General features: G+C 39.9%; 1 protein-coding gene across 1 annotated transcript in view; it reads left to right on the top strand.

The window, feature by feature from the left end:
• The window catches only part of LOC126100858 (integrator complex subunit 10), a 132,027-nt gene extending 121,957 nt beyond the window's left edge, over window positions 1–10,070 (top strand). The window contains exon 13 of the mRNA XM_049911526.1: window positions 9,898–10,070. Coding sequence (XP_049767483.1) covers window positions 9,898–10,057 — 160 coding nt within the window. The 3' untranslated portion in view covers window positions 10,058–10,070. The remainder of the gene's footprint in view (window positions 1–9,897) is intronic.
• Window positions 10,071–19,790: the final 9,720 nt, after the last annotated feature.

Raw genomic sequence — 19,790 nt, 5'->3', positions numbered from 1 at the left:
CCATTGATTCTCTCGTCCCCCCCCCCCTCCCTCCCCCCAATGACCAGGTTTCTCTGCCGAGCTTTCCAATGTGCTGACTGGCCTCCATATGCCTCCCAGGTCATGTATCTGCCTTCTTCGTCAGTTTGTATTGATGAAGTTGTCTGTGATCTGTCTGATAAGATAATCCTTGCTGCTGGCATTGCCTTTCTCCGCGTGACAGGCCCCATTCACTGTTAGCCAGTTCCACAGTGAAGCATGGCTATTGCCACTGCTGTCTGTGATTGTTGTTGCACCTTGCAACATCTTATGTGGCACCCATCCTCAGCCGGTTTTATTACCTTTACTTGTCTTCATGCCAAAGCCCGTTACTTGATCAAATAGAACAAACTGGTGTGTTGTGAATGCTTTGTCCCCTGTCTCGGTTCATTTGTCCCTTCATCATGGGTGTGGGCTATAGTCTGCACCCTCCAAGGTTGTCAGTGGCAGTCTTACATTCTGGGCCTTGCCCTTCCAAGTGGCCTTTGTACAAATCCATCCATTCTTGCGGAACACTTTCTGACCCATTTTGCAATGACATCGGCAACAGCCTCCTCTCCGGCTGCCTTCCTCCATCTGAAATAGCTGCCTGAAGCTTCCCACTTTTTTTTTACTGCTTGTCATGTGGAATCCTACAATGAAGCTTTTACTGAAAGTGAGCTGCTTTTGGCCCTCTCTTCTTCTCACAGTTCAGACCCTGGCCCTGACTCCATCCACAACCGATTGTTTCAACACCTCAGCCCTCCACAATGTCAGTATCTCCTCCAGGTGTTTAACTGTATTTGGCTCCAAGGTGTTTTCCCCTCTCAATGCAGAGACAGTATCGTGGTTCCTGTCCGCAAGCTTGGCAAGAACCAGTCATCTCTTTATGGTTACTGGCCCATCAGCCAGACAAATGTCCCCTGCAAGTTACTAGAACAGATGGTGGCTCAGGACCTTTTATCTCCTACCAGTGTGGCTTTCGAAAGAGACAGTCTCCGATCGATCATCTGCTTTGAGTAGAATCCACAGTTTGGCAGGCCTTTTCTCAGCACCCCATCTTGTCGCAGTTTTCTTTGATTTCCATAAGGCCTATGACACAGCTTGGTACTGTCACATCCTCCTTATGCTTCATGAGTGAGGTCTTTGGGCCGCCATCCCGATTTTTATTCGCCAGTTCCTGTCCCACCAGTTGTTCAGAGTCTGGGTTGGCACTGTTCTCCGATCTCTGCAGATTCAGGAAAATGGCACCCCATGGGGAGCCGTATGAAGTGTCCTTCTTTTTCTAATTGCCATTAATGGACTTGGGGCCTCTGCTGGACCAGCGGTCAACTCTGCTCTGTTGTGGATGATTTCTATATTTGTGCTAGCTCCTGCTCGGTGGCCTCTGTGGAACGACAGCTCCAGGGTGCCTTCCAGTGCGCTTCCCTGTGGACACACTCATGATTTTCAATTCTCTTGCCTTAAGTTGAGGTTGGTGCATTTCTGCCACCAGACTAAGGTCCATCCTATTCAGGTCTCTTTATCTCGATGCCCAACACCTGACCATGGTCCCCCAGTTCCATTTCTTGGTTCTCTCAGATTCGTCATCTGAAGCTTGGCAGTTTTTGTAAACTCAATGTTCTTCACTTCATTGCCCACACCACCTCGTGGGGCACAAATCATTCGACTCTTCTCCGTCTTTACCGGGCATTAGTTCTGTTGCACCCAGACTGTGGTTGTCAAGTTTATAGATTGGCTGCTCCTTCCACATTGCTGCTCTTGGACTCAGTTCACCATCGTGGCATCCATTTAGCCACTGGTAACTGCCGGGTATCCTGGGTAATGAACTTGCTGATAATCTGACTGGAGGGCGACCACAGCCAACTACCCCCATTCTCCGTGACCCTTCCAGGAGCAGATTTGTGGCTTTACATCAGTTCTCTTTTCGCTCAATCATGGGGTGACACCTGGGAAGCTACCCTCTGTCTAATGAACTTCGTGCCACCAAAGAGATTCTCACCATGTGCTGTTCTTCCCTCTGCCTCTCCCGGCAGGAATCTACCGTCCTCTGTCATCATTATATTGGCCGTACTAGGTTCACCCGTTGTGTTTTACTCTGCAATGAGTGAGCCACCCTCCCACCCCCCTTTGTAGTTGCGGGGTTCCGCTCACAATTATCCATATTTTGCTGGACTATGCCGCTTTTCAGCCCAGCATACTGAATATGTCCTCCCACCTTCCTTGTCTCGTGTGTTAGGGGACGATCCTCGTGTGGTTATGTCCAGCCTTGGCTTTCTTCACAAAAGTGGTTTGTACTTGCAGATATAAGTCCTTGACTTTTCCTCTGGCATTTGAGTTTCTCAGTAGTGTAGGTGGTGGTTATAGAGTCTTTGGCCTTGCCTCTATACTGGACAGGTTCTCCCCACCTTTTCCCTATGTTTTGTCTGATCTGTTGTGCTGTTTTGTTTCCTCTTTTCTTTTGTGTTCTTCCCCTCATGTTGCCATCATGATAAAGGTATGATATGGTGTTGGTGTTGGGATGAGTCAGTGGCAGTGCTGGTGCTCCACTGCGCATAGCATTTCGGAACATCCCAGCTTTCCCCGTTCCTTTTCCCTCTTTGCACTTTCTCCGTTCCCCTTGACTGGACTGTGCTGTTTGTGTTGTTCCTCCCTTCACTTCTGCCATCCCAGATCATGGGACTGATGATCTCACTATTTGGTTCCCTCCCCCAAATCAACCAACCATCATGCTTATATGGCAAGCCAGTACTATGCAAAGAAAGGGGAGCAGGATGGTGGAAGGAATAAGTATAAAAGTTATGCAAGGGAAATTAACTTTAAGGCAATATTATAGAAAGAGAGAGGAAGTAGATGAATATGGGCTGGGAGATTTGATATTACAATAAGAATTTGACAGAGCATTGAAAGACCTGAGTTGAAAAAAGCCTCCAGTAGTAGATAACATTCCCTTAGAATTATTGAAAACCTAGAGAAAACATGACATAATGAAACCATTCCACCCGGTGTGCAAGGTATATGAATCTGGCAAAATACCTGCAGACTTCAAGTATAATTAAATAATTTCAATTCCAAAGAAGGCAAGTGCTGACATTTAATAATATTACCAAACTGTTAGTTTAATAAGTCTTGATTGCAAAATACCAGCATGAATTATTTACAGAAGAATGGAAACACAGGTGGAAGCCGACCTCAGGGAAGATCAGTTTGGGTCCCAGAGAAATGTAGTTAAATGTGAGGCACACTGACATTATGACTTATGTTAGAAGACAGGCTGAAGAAAGGTACACATACGTTTAAAGCATTTATAGATTTAGAGAATGCTTTTGACAGTGTTGGCTGGAATACCAACATTGAAATTCTGAAGATAGCAGATATAAAATACAGGGAGCTATAGTTTATTTACAGCTAGTGCAGAAACCAGACTGCAGTTATAAGAGTTGAAGAATGTGAAAGGGAACCAGTAGTCGAGAAGGAAGTGGGACAGGGTTGTAATCTATCCCCAGTGTTGTTGAATCTATTTATTGAGCAAGCAGTAAAGAAAACACAGAAGAAACTTGTAAAGGGAATTAAGTGCAAGGAAAAAAGTAAAAACTTTAGGTTTGCCAGTAACATTGTAATTCTGTCAGAGATAGCAATGGACTTCAGGAGCAGCTGAATGGAATGAATAGTTTCTTGAAAAGAAGTTACAAGATAAACGCCAACAAAAGCTAAAACAAAGCAGTGCAGTTCAGTTAGACAATGCAGGGGAAATTAGATTAGTAAATGAGACACTAAAAGAAGTTCATGAGTTTTGTTATATGGGCAGTAAAGTAACTGACAACTGCCAAAATAGAGAGGAGATAAAATGCAGATTGGCAATATCAAGAAAAGTGTTTCTGAAAAAGAGAAATTTATTGACATTTTATATAAATTTGAGTACATAGGTTTCCATAGCCGGTGTCATTTTGGATAAAATAATTTTGGGTATTGGGCTGTGTCATTGTTAACTACTAAAACAACTAAACTGCTGACATTTTGACCAACTTGCTGTGGTCCTCTTCGGAGCAGTTCAGCGCCGTGTCTTTCTTTATGTACTGTCATGTTATTTATCTGCTGGCTACCAACTTCACATATCTGAGTTGTCATTTGAATAGGTTGTTATGACAGGGTAGCTGTATGGTACGCTGTTGCCTCTGCTATCCCGGTGGCTGATTGGAAGGAAACTCTAGTAGGTGATTGACAAAAGGTAGGATATTGCCTGTCTGTTGTCTTTGCCATTATGGTAACTGATTGGTTGGCAAACTCCCATTGGTGACTGGAAAGCAATAGCTGATCAGCAGCTTGTATCCAGGGGGTAGTGTTTTCCTGCAGCAAAGCATTAAGGCTCACAGCAATTCTCTTGCGGCCACTGTTTATACTGTTAAACCCAGGTCAAGTGGTGCTGGTGGCTGGCGAACACACGCAGTCCGCCAGGCTGGAATTGCTGGCAGGCAGGTCATAGGTAACTTGTAGCCTTTCTCCCTGTTCATGTTATGAGAGCCTTAATTGTTTCAATAGCCTCTCCTGTTTTCCATTGCTACATCCACGGCTGATAAGCAAGCATGCGAGTTTCTTGAAAATTGATAGGACAGCCGTATTCCTGGTGGTGTCCTGCTACAGCTGACGTGTTGTTCTGTACCAGTCATATGTAAAGTTCATGTTCCTAAATGTAAGTGCTAATAGGTCTCCCCCTTTCACCAGCATAGACTTTACTGCATTCACACTGAAGCTTGTAGACACTTGCAGTGTGGCGACCATTCACTGGATCCTTAGTTTCAGAGCATGAACATTATGTACAACTGGGACAGAATAGCAAGTCAGCTGTAGCAGAACACTACCAGGAATATAGCTGTCCCATAAATTTTCAAGAACCTTGTGTGCTTGCTCCCCAGCTGTGGACGCGGAAACAGAAAATAAGAGAGGCTATTGAAATAATTAAACCCCCTAACAGAATGAACAGAGAGAATGGCTACAAGTTACCTATGGCCTGGCTGCCAGCAATTCCAGGCCAGTGGACAGTGTGTGTTTTCCAGCCAGCAGCACCATTTGACCCAGTTTAATAATATAAAAAGCGGCTGTGAGAGAAATACTGTGCGGTTTTAACGCCTCGCCGCAGGAAAATGCTACCACCAGATGCAAGCTGCTGATTTGTTATTGCCTTCACATCGTCAACAAGAGTTTGCCCACCGATCGCTTATCAGAGTGTTACAGGCAACAAACAACCGATACACTGCCTTCTGCCAATCATCTACTAGATTTTCTTCCAGTCAGCCATGAGGGTAGCAGAAGCAACAGTGTACTGTACAGTCACCCCTCCATAACAACCTCTTCAAATTGTCCAGTGACATTTTAAATATGTGACATTGGTATCCACCAGATAACCAAAAATTACAATATATATAGAAATTTCATCAGTATATAAAGGAAGGCATTCAGCAGCACACAACAGTGAATAGCCCTAAAGAAGACCACAGCAAGTCGGTCGAAATGTCGGCAATTTAGTTGTTTTAGTAGTTTTTAGTTGTTTTAGTAGTTTACAGTGTCATGCCCCAATATGCAAAACTATTTTATCCAAAATAAATTTGAGTACTAGGAAATCTTTTCTGAAACTATTTGTCTAAAGTGACGCCTTGCAGGGCAGTGTAACACACAAGTAGTTCAGACTAGAAAAGAATAGTAGCTTCTGAAGTGTGGTGGTACAGAAGAGTGCTGAAGATTAGAAAGGTAAGTCACATTGCTAATGAGGAGGTTTAAATTTATGGCACAATTTGACAAAAAGAAGGGACCAGTTGAAAGGACACAACTGTGGCATCGAGAAATTGTCAGTTTAGTAATGGTGGGAAGCTTGGAGGATAAAACTTGTAGAATGAGACCAGAGCTTCAATAAAGTAACCAGGATCAAATGGATGTACTTTTCAGCAGTTATGCAGAAGAGGCTTGCAAAGTATAGACTAGGGTGGTGAGTGGCATCAAACCAGTTTTTCGACTGAAGACCCACCACCACCACCACAATTACAATAACAAGTAATATTCATTAATAAAACTTTGTAAAAATATTAAATGTTTTGTTATTAATATCATTTCCACTGTGAAAATTCAGGCTGCATATGATACCATCATAAAGCTGGTTATCTATGTTGGCTGATTTTTCTTCCTTTTTTCAGACAGACACACTTTGTTCTGAATCTTCAGGTTTTCGTGGCGCAAAGACTGCTCCATTAAGTTTCGGGAATGCAGCCGCATGAATTCTGCTTCTTCTTCTAATATTTCGGCTGTATACCTTTCAGCCATCTTCAGAGAGAGCCGTACGACTGACGCTCCAGCGCTCGCTCCATCCTTTTAAACTCGCGGACCGCGCCACTGCGCATGCGGCCACAGATAAACAAGGCGCCAGTAATGTTGATCGGCGGCAAAGACGTACAATGTGCATGAGTTACATCTTTGGCTGTGCATTAGATCAACGATTGGACAAGCTACGACATTTGAGAGCGAGATTATTGAGCTCTTTAAGTTTTTTACTGAGGTGCCGTGACCATGGCATAATTCCGAAGTTTGCCAGGTTAGTACATTTTATAAAATCGACTTCCATGAATAAGATTTTAATTAAAGCTGGTTCTGCTATCGTTAAGGAGAGGATCCGATTTACACGAAGGAAGCTGGATCTTGTTTCTCAAGAACTTTATCGTCTGCACCTGAAGATGTCTGTGGAGTTACCCAGCAACTCTTGGAACTGGATAGAGGGTACAACATGGGCCAAATCAGACTGGGTTCATGAGGTAGCGACATCAAGACAGACTGCAAAGTTCAGCCGACTTGAGCCATCTCCACAGCAAGAAAGTATCATTCGACGCTCCGTCATTAATATGACGGGTAGAGATTTGGACGATGCTACGATGATGGTCTTAAGCAAAGGACTGAATTTTGCACCCACGCCAAAGGTTTTGCCTATACCTGCATTCATCAGTGCCATTGAAGAAGCCGTTCGACCACTCTCTACGGATTCTGCAGATGAAATAAGATGCGAAACTTGTCAAGCTGTTATGAAGGCTCGCCCACAAAGAAGCAATATATCTGTGGCAGAGAGGACTGCACTACGTATGCTCCGCCAAGATACCGAAACGGTGGTTCTCCCTGCTGATAAAGGTAATGCCACTGTTTTAATATCACGTGACGACTATCATGATAAGATATACAGCTTACTGAATGATAGTATGTACCGGAAGATCAGTAAGGACCCCACCAACAAGGTGGTAAGGAAGACGGCGTCGCTTTTGAATGCCTCCACATTTCCACCGGAAGTCATACGAAGACTGAAACCAAGTGGTGCAGTGCCTCCAAGGCTTTATGGACTCCCAAAGATCCATAAGAAAGACGTTCCTCTACGTCCTATCGTGAGCAATATTGGTTCTCCCAACTACGATTGTGCCAAGCACCTGGCGTCACTATTGAGGCCGCTTGTGGGAAAATGTGATCATCATATAAGGAACTCTGCAGATTTCATTGGCAAATTAAAATCTTTGAAACTGAACACCTCCGATCTATTAGTTAGCTTTGATGTAGTGTCGCTATTTACTAAGGTACCTCTCTCTGAATCTTTAGATCCCATTGGAAAAAGTTTTGGTAAGGAGATTTTAGCTTTGTTTCACCATGTGATGACCTCCACATACTTTTTATTTAATAACGACTTTTTTTGAACAGACTGACGGTGTTGCCATGGGTAGTCCTTTGTCACCCTTGGTGGCCAATTTATTTATGGAGGACTTTGAAGAGAAGGCCCTGGAGTCTGCTAGTTTGAAGCCTACAGTTTTTGGAGGTACATTGATGATACCTTTGTAGTGTGGCCCCATGGCGAGGACAAATTGCAGGACTTCTTAAACCATCTGAATTCCATCCATGGACAAATTCAGTTTACAATGGAAGTGGAAAAGGAGGGATGTCTTCCATGTTTGGATGTCTTGGTTCGGCGCAAAGAAGATGGCACTTTGGGTCATGCAGTATATCGGAAACCGACCCATACGGACTTATATTTACATGCAAATAGTTGTCACCATCCTTCGCACACGTCATATCTGATGAAAGTAGTTTAAAAGACGAACTTTTACATCTGAAGAGAGTTTTTGAGGACAACGGGTATTCTCCACAACAGATACGTAAGGCACTACAAATAAAACCTAAAGTGTACGTAAGGAATGCAGAAGATGACGAGGAAACATTTAAATCCATGGCTTTCCTGCCGTATGTGGGAAGCCTTTCATCCAAAATAGGACGGATCCTCACTAAACATAAAGTAAAAGTGATTTTTCGTCCACCGGCGAAGATGGCTGCACTCCTGGGTTCCATTAAAGATGACTTACTACTCCGCAAGCCTGGAGTTTACAAGATACCATGTGAATGTGTCCTTTCATATATCGGACAAACGAATCGTACAGTCCAAGAGAGGTGTACGGAACATCGCAGGTACACTCGGCTCTTACAACCCAGTAAATCGGCTGTGGCAGAGCATTGTATTGATTCTGGTCACTCTATGGTATATGAAAATGTCGAAATTCTGACTTCTGTTTCATCTTTCTGGGACTCCGTAGTAAAAGAGGCCATTGAAATCCGCTTGACGAAGAATTTAATTAATAGAGACAGCGGTTTCACATTAGATAAAGCATGGAATCCGGCACTTTCAATATTGAACTTACAAAGACGTCGCTACAGTTCAGCTCCCAGTAATACATCGACCTCCCAGCATGGATCGAATGCGCAGCCAAAGACGTAACTCATGCACATTGTACGTCTTTGCCGCCGATCAACATCACTGGCGTCTTGTTTATCTGTGGCCGCATGCGCAGTGGCGCGGTCCGCGAGTTTAAAAGGATGGAGCGAGCGCTGGAGCGTCAGTCGTACGGCTCTCTCTGAAGATGGCTGAAAGGTATACAGCCGAAATATTAGAAGAAGAAGCAGAATTCATGCGGCTGTATTCCCGAAACTTAATGGAGCACACTTTGTTCTGTCTGAATAGAAGTTCTTAATATTTTAATTATTTGTGAGAACGTTGTAACTTCATGGAAGTCACTGTTACAGCATTAGTGTGAAGCTATAAATTCAGTTCTTTTTCACAAGTGTTAAAGTGTTAATCCACTGTTTCTAGTTAAGATCAGGGTTGGTTCCAGTTGGGCTGGGGTCAAGACTAATTGCAGTTTTTGCCAACATGTCTGAACAGAAACTGGAGGAATATTTTGCGCACATTTTAAGGGATGATTTACACTCTTCTTGAAATTTTATTCTGTTGTCTCATTGTTTTTGACTATATTCAGTTCCTTATGAGAACTGAACACCGAAGAAACAAGCTTTTTGGGATGTCATTTACCGTGGCCAATGCAGAATTCTTCAGTACTCCTGGCTTATATTAAACCTTTCTAAACAAGGTAAGAACGGTGCATTGTGTGTTGTGTAGAAACTGAACTAATGGAATACCAACAAGCTGTTAGATAATACAACATCAACAAATTGTTAAATGTCAGTATACTTCATGATATGTGGAGCAGTTCCTACTATGCTCCAACGACCTGACAGAATAAAACTTGAGAAGAAAAATATCAGAGCTAGATTGTTTGGATCTTATTGTGCTGGTATTTTTTGTAATATAGGGTGTAGAACTTGCAGTAATGAGATTGTGGTTGGAAATATGCAGCAATAATGCCAAATAACATCACTCAAGAAAGTTTTGTAAAAAGAATGTAGATGCTGCTCATCACGCCACAGTCTTTATTGCAGTGTCATGCTCTGGGTAATTAGTGAGCCAGACTCAATAACAAATACTCCCGAGGTAGTTCATATTTCTCATAAAATATCAAATTCATCAAAATGATGCAAATTATATTCTCTCTACAGTCAGCGGCGCATCTCTACACGAGGAGCGGATAAGGGTGTGAAAGAAGACTTTAAGCAAGCAATGAGGCGACAAGCAGCCAGAAGCATTGAGCCACTGGAACCACTGATCATCAGATTTCTTACTTCGGAGAGGACGTTACTAATTCAAGCTCTGCATTAGTTTTGTCTTCAAACTACAAAAAAGCTAAAATGTATATTTAGAATACTTAAATAAAGACAGTTTTCCAGTTGATATCAAAGTTTAAAATCTCATAAACACAGGTTTTGTCACCATAAAGCTTTATTGTAAACAATGAAATCTTTTACAGTGTAAGATTAGAATTTCACTGTCATTGCTCAGTATATTTGTACAATATTTTGTTATTAAAAATGAATTTATTCAGGAAGAGTAAATAAAATATTATGTCATTGATGGAGGTGTTTTCATTTCTATTTCTATCATGTTGTTTTAAATATACAGTATATTACAGACTTATCTTGTATGCAGACACTGTTACTTACAACAATAATGCCAGTATTGTTCATGATAATTATCTTTCTTGATAAACTGCCCTAGATTTAGTTTAGCACATTACAATAGTGTTATCAGTAGTAGCTGTCTGTGCCAGAAATATTGTCAGTAATATTTGACTTAACAATTATTTATATCAATTATATAGTCATACCCTCATCAAATACAATTCTCCATTTTATAAAACATAAAACAACCTGATTCATCTTAAGTGAAACTCTGTCTAAGAGGCAGAAAAAATCTTGGCACCAGCTACAGATGTTGAGGTTCACTCGTGATGAAAACCTTTTAAAAGTTCAAAGGGTACACTAGAAAGAAGTCTGTAATTCAGACAGCTTAAATGACAATATAGTGCATTTCTAAAATCGTCAATTTCTATGACAACTTGTTTGTATTTGAGAAATGCAGCAAGTATGTAACACTAATCAGCAATCAGTTTGGATAACTAATGACATGTAGGGAGAATGGGAGCTGCATCATAGTCTGAAGGCCAGAGACAAATTAAGCAGAGAATTTACTAGACAATAATGAGAAATGCTGAAGAACATGATGTGACAGGCTTAAAGAAATCATTAGTCTTACTAAGAGAATAGAGCGCTACTCAAACAATACTAAAACAATATGGTCAGTTGTGGAAGAAGTGTAAGGGAAAATTGTAGCCATTTAAAGATAATACGTCTGTTCTATGCAAGGAATGTCAGCGATTGATCAGAGTTGTGCAAAATATTGAACAGCCATTTCCTGTCATTGGTTGGCAAATTAAAGCAAAATTTTATTGATACAAGAAAATATGCAACACCCTTAAAAGCTGATGTCCCAAGATAATTATGTCACCTGCTGGCAGCAAGAAGCAAATTTAATCCCTTAAACCGCTGAAAAGTCAAAACTCAATATCAATGTGATGAAACATTCAGTATGCTAATGAAGGATCTCTGTGCCATACATTAGCACTTTAGTTCTTAGTAACCTATGGAAAGCATATTTCCAATTCAGTCAGTTTCCAGATAGATTAAAATCCTCATTAATAGATTAGATTAATAAAAAGTGTGAAAGGGATAATGTAAACAATCACAACCTGTTCTCACTTCCTGTATTTTTCAATGTTTTGAACACGGCAATGTATGAGAGAGGATTTTTTTATATTTTTAATTTGTTTATTGGTGGTAGGTGTATATACTTTCAGCCAGCATTTTAACACATAGACAGTAAAGCTGATACTTAAAAAAATGTAAAGATGTGCAAAGTACATAATAGCTGATAACTAGTGCTCGGATTTTTAGGTTTTTATAAAATGGATTTTAGCCCCTTTATTTTCTAGGAATAGTCCTTTCTAGATTCAAACAAACTATTTTAACCTTTCTGGAGTCCTTCAATGAAAAATATAACGAACACTAAGATTAGCATAGAAAATTTTATGATTTTGACACATTTAGTCCAGTCCTTTGTGAAAAATAAACAATTAACAATTCCTTATACTGGCACTAAAAAAAAGCATAAATAATAGGGATGTTTATCCAGTTTACAGTTATTTTCTTTTTAAATAATATTTTAATGAAAAGTCTTTTACTGAAAAATTCTTTTCATGTGTCACTCACATAAAAACACACACTTCATACGTGTACCTATATATGACCACAATTAATGGCCTAACGCTACACTTAAGAAGGAATTTCAGCTTCTTGTTGTTGTCTTCAGTCCGAAGACAGGTTTGATGCATCTCTCCATGCTCCATGGAATATTATATTACATTTTGGTGTTGCAGTACATAATCACATTTATAAGGGGCAGCAGCCTTTTCAGTAGTTGTAGGGGTAACAGTCGGGATGACTGACTGATCTGGCCTTGTAACACTAACCAAAATGGCCTTGCTGCGCTGGTAATGTGAACGGCTGAAAGCAAGGGGAAACTACGGCCGTAATTTTTCCTGAGGGCATGCAGCTTTACTGTATGGATAAATGATGATGGCGTCCTCTTGGGTAAAATATTCCATTCAGATCTCCGGGCGGGGACTGCTCAGGACACTGTTATCAGGAGAAAGAAGGCATTCTACGGATCGGAGTGTGGAATGTCAGCTCCCTTAATCGGGCAGGTAGGTTAGAAAATTTAAAAAGGGGAATGGATAGGTTAAAGTTAGATATAGTGGGAATTAGTGAAGTTCAGTGGGAGGAGGAACAAGACTTCTGGTCAGGTGAATACAGGGTTATAAATACAAAATCAAATAGGGGTAATGCAGGAGTAAGTTTAATAATGAATAGGAATGCGGGTAAGCTACTACAAACAGCATAGTGAACGCATTATTGTGGCCAAGATAGATACGAAGCCCACACCTACCACAGTAGTACAAGTTTATATGCCAACTAGCTCCGCAGATGAGGAAGAGATTGATTAAATGTATGACGAGATAAAAGAAATTATTCAGATAGTGAAGGGAGACGAAAATTTAATAGTCATGGGTGACTGGAACTCGACAGTAGGAAAAGGAAGAGAGGGAAACATAGTAGGTGAATATGGAATGGGAGTAAGGAATGAAAGAGGAAGCCGCCTGGTAGAATTTTGCACAGAGCATAACTTAATCATAGCTTGGTTCAAGAAACATGGAAGAAGGTTGTATACATGGAAGAACCCTGGAGATACTAGAAGGTCTCAGATAGATTATATAATGGTAAGACAGAGATTCAGGAACCAGGTTTTAAATTGTAAGACATTTCCAGGGGTAGATGTGGACTCTGACCACAATCTATTGGTTATGAACTGTAGATTAAAACTGAAGAAACTGCAAAAAGGTGGGAATTTAAGGAGATGGGACCTGGATAAACTGAAAGAACCAGAGGTTGTGCAGAGTTTCAGGGAGACCATAAGGTAACAAATCGCAGGAATGGGGGAAAGAAATACAGTAGAAGAAGAATGGCTTGCTCTGAGGGATGAAATAGTGAAGGCAGCAGAGGATCAAATAGGTAAAAAGACGAGGGCTAGTAGAAACCCTTGGGTAACAGAAGAAATATTCAATGTAATTGATGAAAGTAGAAAATATAAAAATGCAGTAAATGAAGCAGGCAAAAAGGAATACAAACGTCTCAAAAATAATATCGACAGGAAGTGCAAAATGGCTAAGCAGGGATGGCTAGAGGCCAATGTAACGATGTAGAGGAGCATATCACTAGGGGTAAGATAGATACTGCCCACAGGAAAATTAAAGAGACTTTTGGAGAAAAGAGAACCACTTGTATGAATATCAAGAGCTCAGATGTAATCCCAGTACTAAGCAAAGAAGGGAAAGCTGAAAGCTGGAAGGAGTATATAGAGGGTCTATACAAGGGTGATGTTCTTGAGGACAATATTATAGAAATGGAAGAGAATGTAGAGGAAGATGAAATAGGAGATATGATACTGCGTGAAGAGTTCGACAGAGCACTGAAAGACCTGAGTCGAAACAAGGCCCCGGGAGTAGACAACATTCCATTAGAACTACTGACAGCCTTGGGAGAGCCAGTCCTGACAAAACTCTACCATCTGGTGAGCAAGATGTATGAGACAGGTGAAATACCCTCAGACTTCAAGAAGAATTCCAATCCCAAAGAAAGCAGTTGTTGACAGATGTGAAAATTACCAAACTATCAGTTTAATAAGTCACGGCTGCAAAATACTAACACGAATTCTTTACAGACGAATGGAAAAACTGGTAGAAGCCGACCTCGGGGAAGATCAGTTTGGATTCCGTAGAAATGTTGGAACACGTGAGGCAATACTGACCCTACGACTTATCTTAGAAGAAAGATCAAGGAAAGGCAAACCTACGTTTCTAGCATTTGTAGACTTAGAGAAAGATTTTGACAATGGTGAGTGGAATACTCTCTTTCGAATTCTGAAGGTGGCAGGGGTAAAATACAGGGAGCGAAAGGCTATTTACAATTTGTACAGAAACCAGACAGCAGTTATAAGAGTTGAGGGGCATAAAAGGGAAACAGTGGTTGGGAAGGGAGTGAGACAGGTTGTAGCTTATCCCCAAAGTTATTCAATCTGTATATCGAGCAAGCAGTAAAGGAAACAAAAGAAAAATTCGGAGTAGGTATTAAAATCCATGGAGAAGAAATAAAAACTTTGAGGTTTGCCGAAGACACTGTAATTCTGTCAGAGACAGCAGAGGACCTGAAAGAGCAGCTGAACGGAATGGACAGTGTCTTGAAAGGAGGATGTAAGATGAACATCAACAAAAGCAAAACGAGGATAATAGAATGTAGTTAAATTAAGTCGGCTGATGCTGCCAGAACTAGATTAGGAAATGAGATGCTTAAAGTAGTAAATGAGTTTTGCTATTTTGGGAGCAAAATAACTGATGATGGTCAAAGTGGAGAGGATATAAAATGTAGACTGACATTGGCAAGGAAAGTGTTTCTGAAGAAGAGAAATTTGTTGACATCGAGTATAGATTTAAGTGTCAGGAAGTCGTTTCTGAAAGTATTTGTATCGAGTGTAGCCATGTATTGAAGTGAATCTTGGATGATAAATAGTTTAGACAAGAAGAGAATAGAAGCTTTTGAAATGTGGTGCTACAGAAGAATGCTGACGATTAGATGGGTAGATCATATAACTAATGAGGAGGTATTGAATAGAATTGGACAGAAGAGAAATTTGTAGCACAACTTGACTAGAAGAAGGGATCAGTTGGTAGGACATGTTCTGAGGCATCAAGGGATCACCAATTTAGTATTGGAAGGCAGTGTGGAGGGTAAAAATCGTAGAGGGAGACCAAGAGATGAATACACTAAACATATTCAAAAGGATGTAGGTTGCAGTAGGTACTGGGAGATGAAGCTTGCACAGGATAGAGTAGCATGGAGAGCTGCATCAAACCAGTCTCTGGACTGAAGACCACAACAACAACAACAAAAAGTTTTGTAAAGTGAAACTTCATGTGTTTTCTCTCAGTACATTTTTGTAGGCTAAGAAGGATCTTTTTACAGTGGTGATCACTTTCTTAATAGTGCCATACCTGGGATTCTTTGAAGAATATTCCTTAATTTAGTGACACATGTTGTACACACTCAACCGAGTATTTCCTCCAGATACCTCTGCACCTTGGAAATGCGCTCTCACAGCATTTGTGGCTAGTAACAAGAACTCGTCAAAGGGAACTGCGACATTCATTCTACAAACACTCACCAAAAAAATTATTGGCATTTAACTAACATTTGCATAATCCATTATTCTGCAGGTTGCATTTTCTGTAGGCTTTTAGCAGAATTGAAAATTTTGAATGATGAACCATACGTTTTCAAACCTAATTTGAAAATCTTATGTGTGGTACATTACTCAATCTTTTTTCTGAATGTTGAGATTAGGGGAATAGGCATGAAGTACTGAACATGCTTTTTACCCTTTTTTATGAAGACATTGACTACAACAACTTTTAACCAGTCAGGTAACACATTGTCTTAAAAAATACAGTTTCTTATATTTACTAATGGTTTCTCTAACTCATGTTAACATTTCTTCAGTAGAAACAGAGAAATTTCATTTAACCCTGCTGATTCTTTGCTTCTGAGGCTATTGATAAGCTGCAGGATGTTGTCAGTGTATACTTCAGATAGTGTACTGCAGTTCGATTTTTTAATTGTCTCATACGAATGCTGTGCATTCTGTTCATGCAGACATCACTTTTAGCAGTCTATGTAAAGTAATCATTAAAAATATTCTAATTGGTAGAGGTTCAGAAATGTCTTAATTATTCACAGCTCATATTCCTTTATTCATTTTATTTTCTCTTGCATCATTTCAGATTTTATTTACAATTGACCAGCAAGTCTTTGAAATTTTATCTGAGCTTCATCTCTGCTGGTTAATTCTTTCTGCTTTTAATTTCTTGATTTATTTGCAGAGCTGATATTTGCAATGCTCACAGAGTTCTTTATATAACTTGCAATTTGTCTGTGCAAGCTATCCATGCTTTCCATTTTTCCTTTCATCTCTTGTTTTAAATAAAAGGGTATAGATTTTCATTTTAAAGGTGGATTTTTTTATATTAACTTTTTTAATGCTTATGTGCCCAGCTAGTACTTTAAGAACATGTTTAATTTATTATTGATCCACAATGGTAGTAATTACTCATTCCAAAGATTCCTGATTTTGACTGTATCTTACTATACCAATGTTGCCTGCAGATAGTACACACTTGTGCTCATACATTTTGTTGGTTTCAGTTTGGTATTACATTATAGCACTAAAGTCTGACCTAATGATCTTAGAGATGAGCATTTGTAATTTCTGCTGAGATGATCTAGTCATAATTTGTTATAACATAAGTTATTGAACTACCGTGTGATAACTATTCTAGTGTGTATCAGTCCATGTAGATCCTTGTCCCCTGAAGATAGGATATAATCTGTAAAGTATTTGCTTTGTGACACTCACTCAATGTGTCAATGTTCATTTGTCTGAGTATGATGAAATTTACACATTTATGACCTGACTTTAACTGAGTCAAAAAACCTGTCAAGTGATTTCAGAAATTTTCTTTGGGGAATCTATACATACCCACAACAAAAAAAGAAACAGTGGAAATATGAAATTGAGCATTGTACTTTTGAACTCATTATCAACACAAAAATCGCTGCACTTCTATTTATTTATTAAGCAGCTTATGATATATATCTATGGAGCATGTCTAAGTACATATTTGCTTTGTCAGTTTTACATTAAAAACATTGCTTTTACTGACTCAAACTGCAGGTTTGAACAATGGAAACTCCAGGTAGAAATGTCAACAATGTATAAAAAGATAGATTACTAATTACCATAAAGATGACACATTAATTTGCAGGCAGGCAGCACAATTAAAAGACACACATAAGCTTTCAGCTGCAGCCTTTGTCAGAAAAAGAGAACCATATGATTTTCATTCACACAAGCAAGCACATCTTGGCACACATAACAACCAACTCGGACAGCAACTATCACATGGGATGGAAGCAGCAATCTAAAGGGGGTGGGGAAGGGGAAGGGATAGCAGTGTACAGGAAGGGGGGGGGGGGGGGGAGAGGAGCAGTGTTTGGTGGAGTGTGCAGGGACTAGAATGGTAACATGTGCAGTGTCAATAGATTGTAGGGCAGGGAGGTGGTGAAAACGGAGTGAAAAAGGAGAGGAGTGGGAGAAGTTGGGCGAGTGCACTTGTGGAGGGCAGCAAACAAAGATGGGAGATCAGAATGGGAAAGAGGGGGGTGAAAACTGTTGGTTGGAAGGTGTGAGGACAGTATATTACTATAGGTTTAGGATGGGATAATTACACAAGTGGAAAATGTGTTGTAAGGATAACTACCATCTAAGCAGTTCAGAAAATCTGGCGGTAGAGGGGATGATCCATATGGCTTGGGTAGTGAAGTGGCCATTGAAATCAAACATGTTATGTTCAGCTGCATGTTAAGCCACAGGAGGGTTTACTTTGCTCTTGGCCACAGTTTGGCGGTGGCCATGCATCCTAGTGGGCAACTGTTGGTAGTCACATCAATATAAAAAGCTGTGCAATGATTGCAGCAGAGATGGTAAATTACATGGCTCCCTTCACAGGTGGTCCAGCCTCTGATGGGATATGATAAACTTGTGACAGCACTTCTTTGGTGCTTCAGTGTACAAATTACTTCATTATCTTTGAGCCTGTGCTCAGTTACACAAACAACAGCACAATTTGGAAACTTGATAAACAACAAGCCGGAAGTCGAAAACATTTTGAATAATCATTTTTTAAATGTTGTAGATAAAATAGGATCTAAATGTTCATTAGAAGAAGCAAGGCAGTTAATGGAAGAGGCCTTACCCACACCATTTAATACAATTGAAATTCCACTCACCTCTCCATCTGAAATTAGGAAGATAATAAACTCTCTCAAGAATAAAACCTCACATGGGATTGATGGCATTTCCAGCAGGATAATAAAAGCTTGTTCCCAAGAAATAAGTGGGATTCTTAGCCACATATTTAATAGCTCTCTAAAGCAGGGTATTTTCCCAGATAGACTGAAGTATGCCATTGTTATACCACTGCATAAAAAAGGGGATACGTCTCATGTCAACAACTACCGCGTAATCTTTCTTCTGACTGCCTTATCCAAAATTCCTGAAAAAGTAATGTATTGTAGAGTAGCTTCACACCTTTGTAAAAATAAAGTTTTAACAAAATGTCAGTTTGGTTTCCAGAAGGGTTTTTCAACAGAAAATGCTATATATACTTTCACTAATGAAACATTAAATGCTGTGAGTAACCGGAAGTCACCCATTGGGATTTTTTGTGATCTATCAAAGGCTTTTAATTGTGTAAATCATGGAATACTTCTAGATAAGCTCAAGTATTGTGGTATGAATGGGACAGTGCTCAAATGGTTTAAATCATACCTAACTGGAAGAGTGCAGAAAGTTGAAATAAACAGTTCACATAATATGCAAAAAAACTGGTGATTTCTCAAACTGGGGAACAATCAAGAACGGGGTGCCGCAAGGTTCGGTCTTGGGTCCTCTGCTGTTCTTAATATATATTAATGACTTGCCATTCTATATTCGTGAAGATGCAAAGCTGGTACTTTTTGCCGATGATATAAGTATAGCTATCACACGTGACAGACAAGAATTAACTGGTGAAATTGTAAACGATGTTTTTCAGAAAATCATTAAGTGGTTCTCTGCAAATGGGCTCTCATTAAACTTTGACAAAACACAGTATATACAGTTCCACACAGTAAATGGAATGACCCCATTAATAAATACAGACTTCGATCAGAAATTGGTAGCTAAGGTAGAATATTCAAAATTTCTAGGTGTATGCATTGATGAGGGGTTGAACTGGAAAAAACACACTGAGGATCTGCTGAAATGTTTGAATTCAGCTACTTATGCTATTAGGGTCATTGCAAATTTTGGCGATATACATCAGAGTAAATTAGCTTACCACGCATATTTTCATTCTCTGCTTTCGTATGGCATCATATTCTGGGGTAACTCATCATTGAGTAAAAGAGTGTTCATTGCACAAAAGTGTGTAATCAGAATAATTGCTGAAGCTCATCCAAGATCATCCTGCAGACACTTATTTAAAGAGCTAGAAATCTTCACTGTAGCCTCACAATATATATATTTACTTATAAAATTTGTTATTAACAATCCGAACGAATTCAACACTAGGAGAAAGGATGACCTTCACTACTCAAGGTTAAATCTAACTTTGGCTCAGAAGGGGGTAAATTATGCTGCCACAAAAGTCTTTGGTCACTTACCTAATAGCATCAAAAGTCTGACAGACAGCCATATAGCATTTAAAACGAAATATTAAAAGAATTTCTTAATGGCAACTCCTTCTACTCATTAGATGAATTTTTGGATATAGTAAGTGGGTGATTTC

Source organism: Schistocerca cancellata, chromosome 9 (genome assembly GCF_023864275.1).
Source record: "Schistocerca cancellata isolate TAMUIC-IGC-003103 chromosome 9, iqSchCanc2.1, whole genome shotgun sequence".
Classification (NCBI taxonomy): domain Eukaryota; kingdom Metazoa; phylum Arthropoda; class Insecta; order Orthoptera; family Acrididae; genus Schistocerca; species Schistocerca cancellata.
The sequence above is the reverse complement of the archived record's forward strand: the minus strand, read 5'-3'. Positions and strand labels throughout refer to the sequence as shown.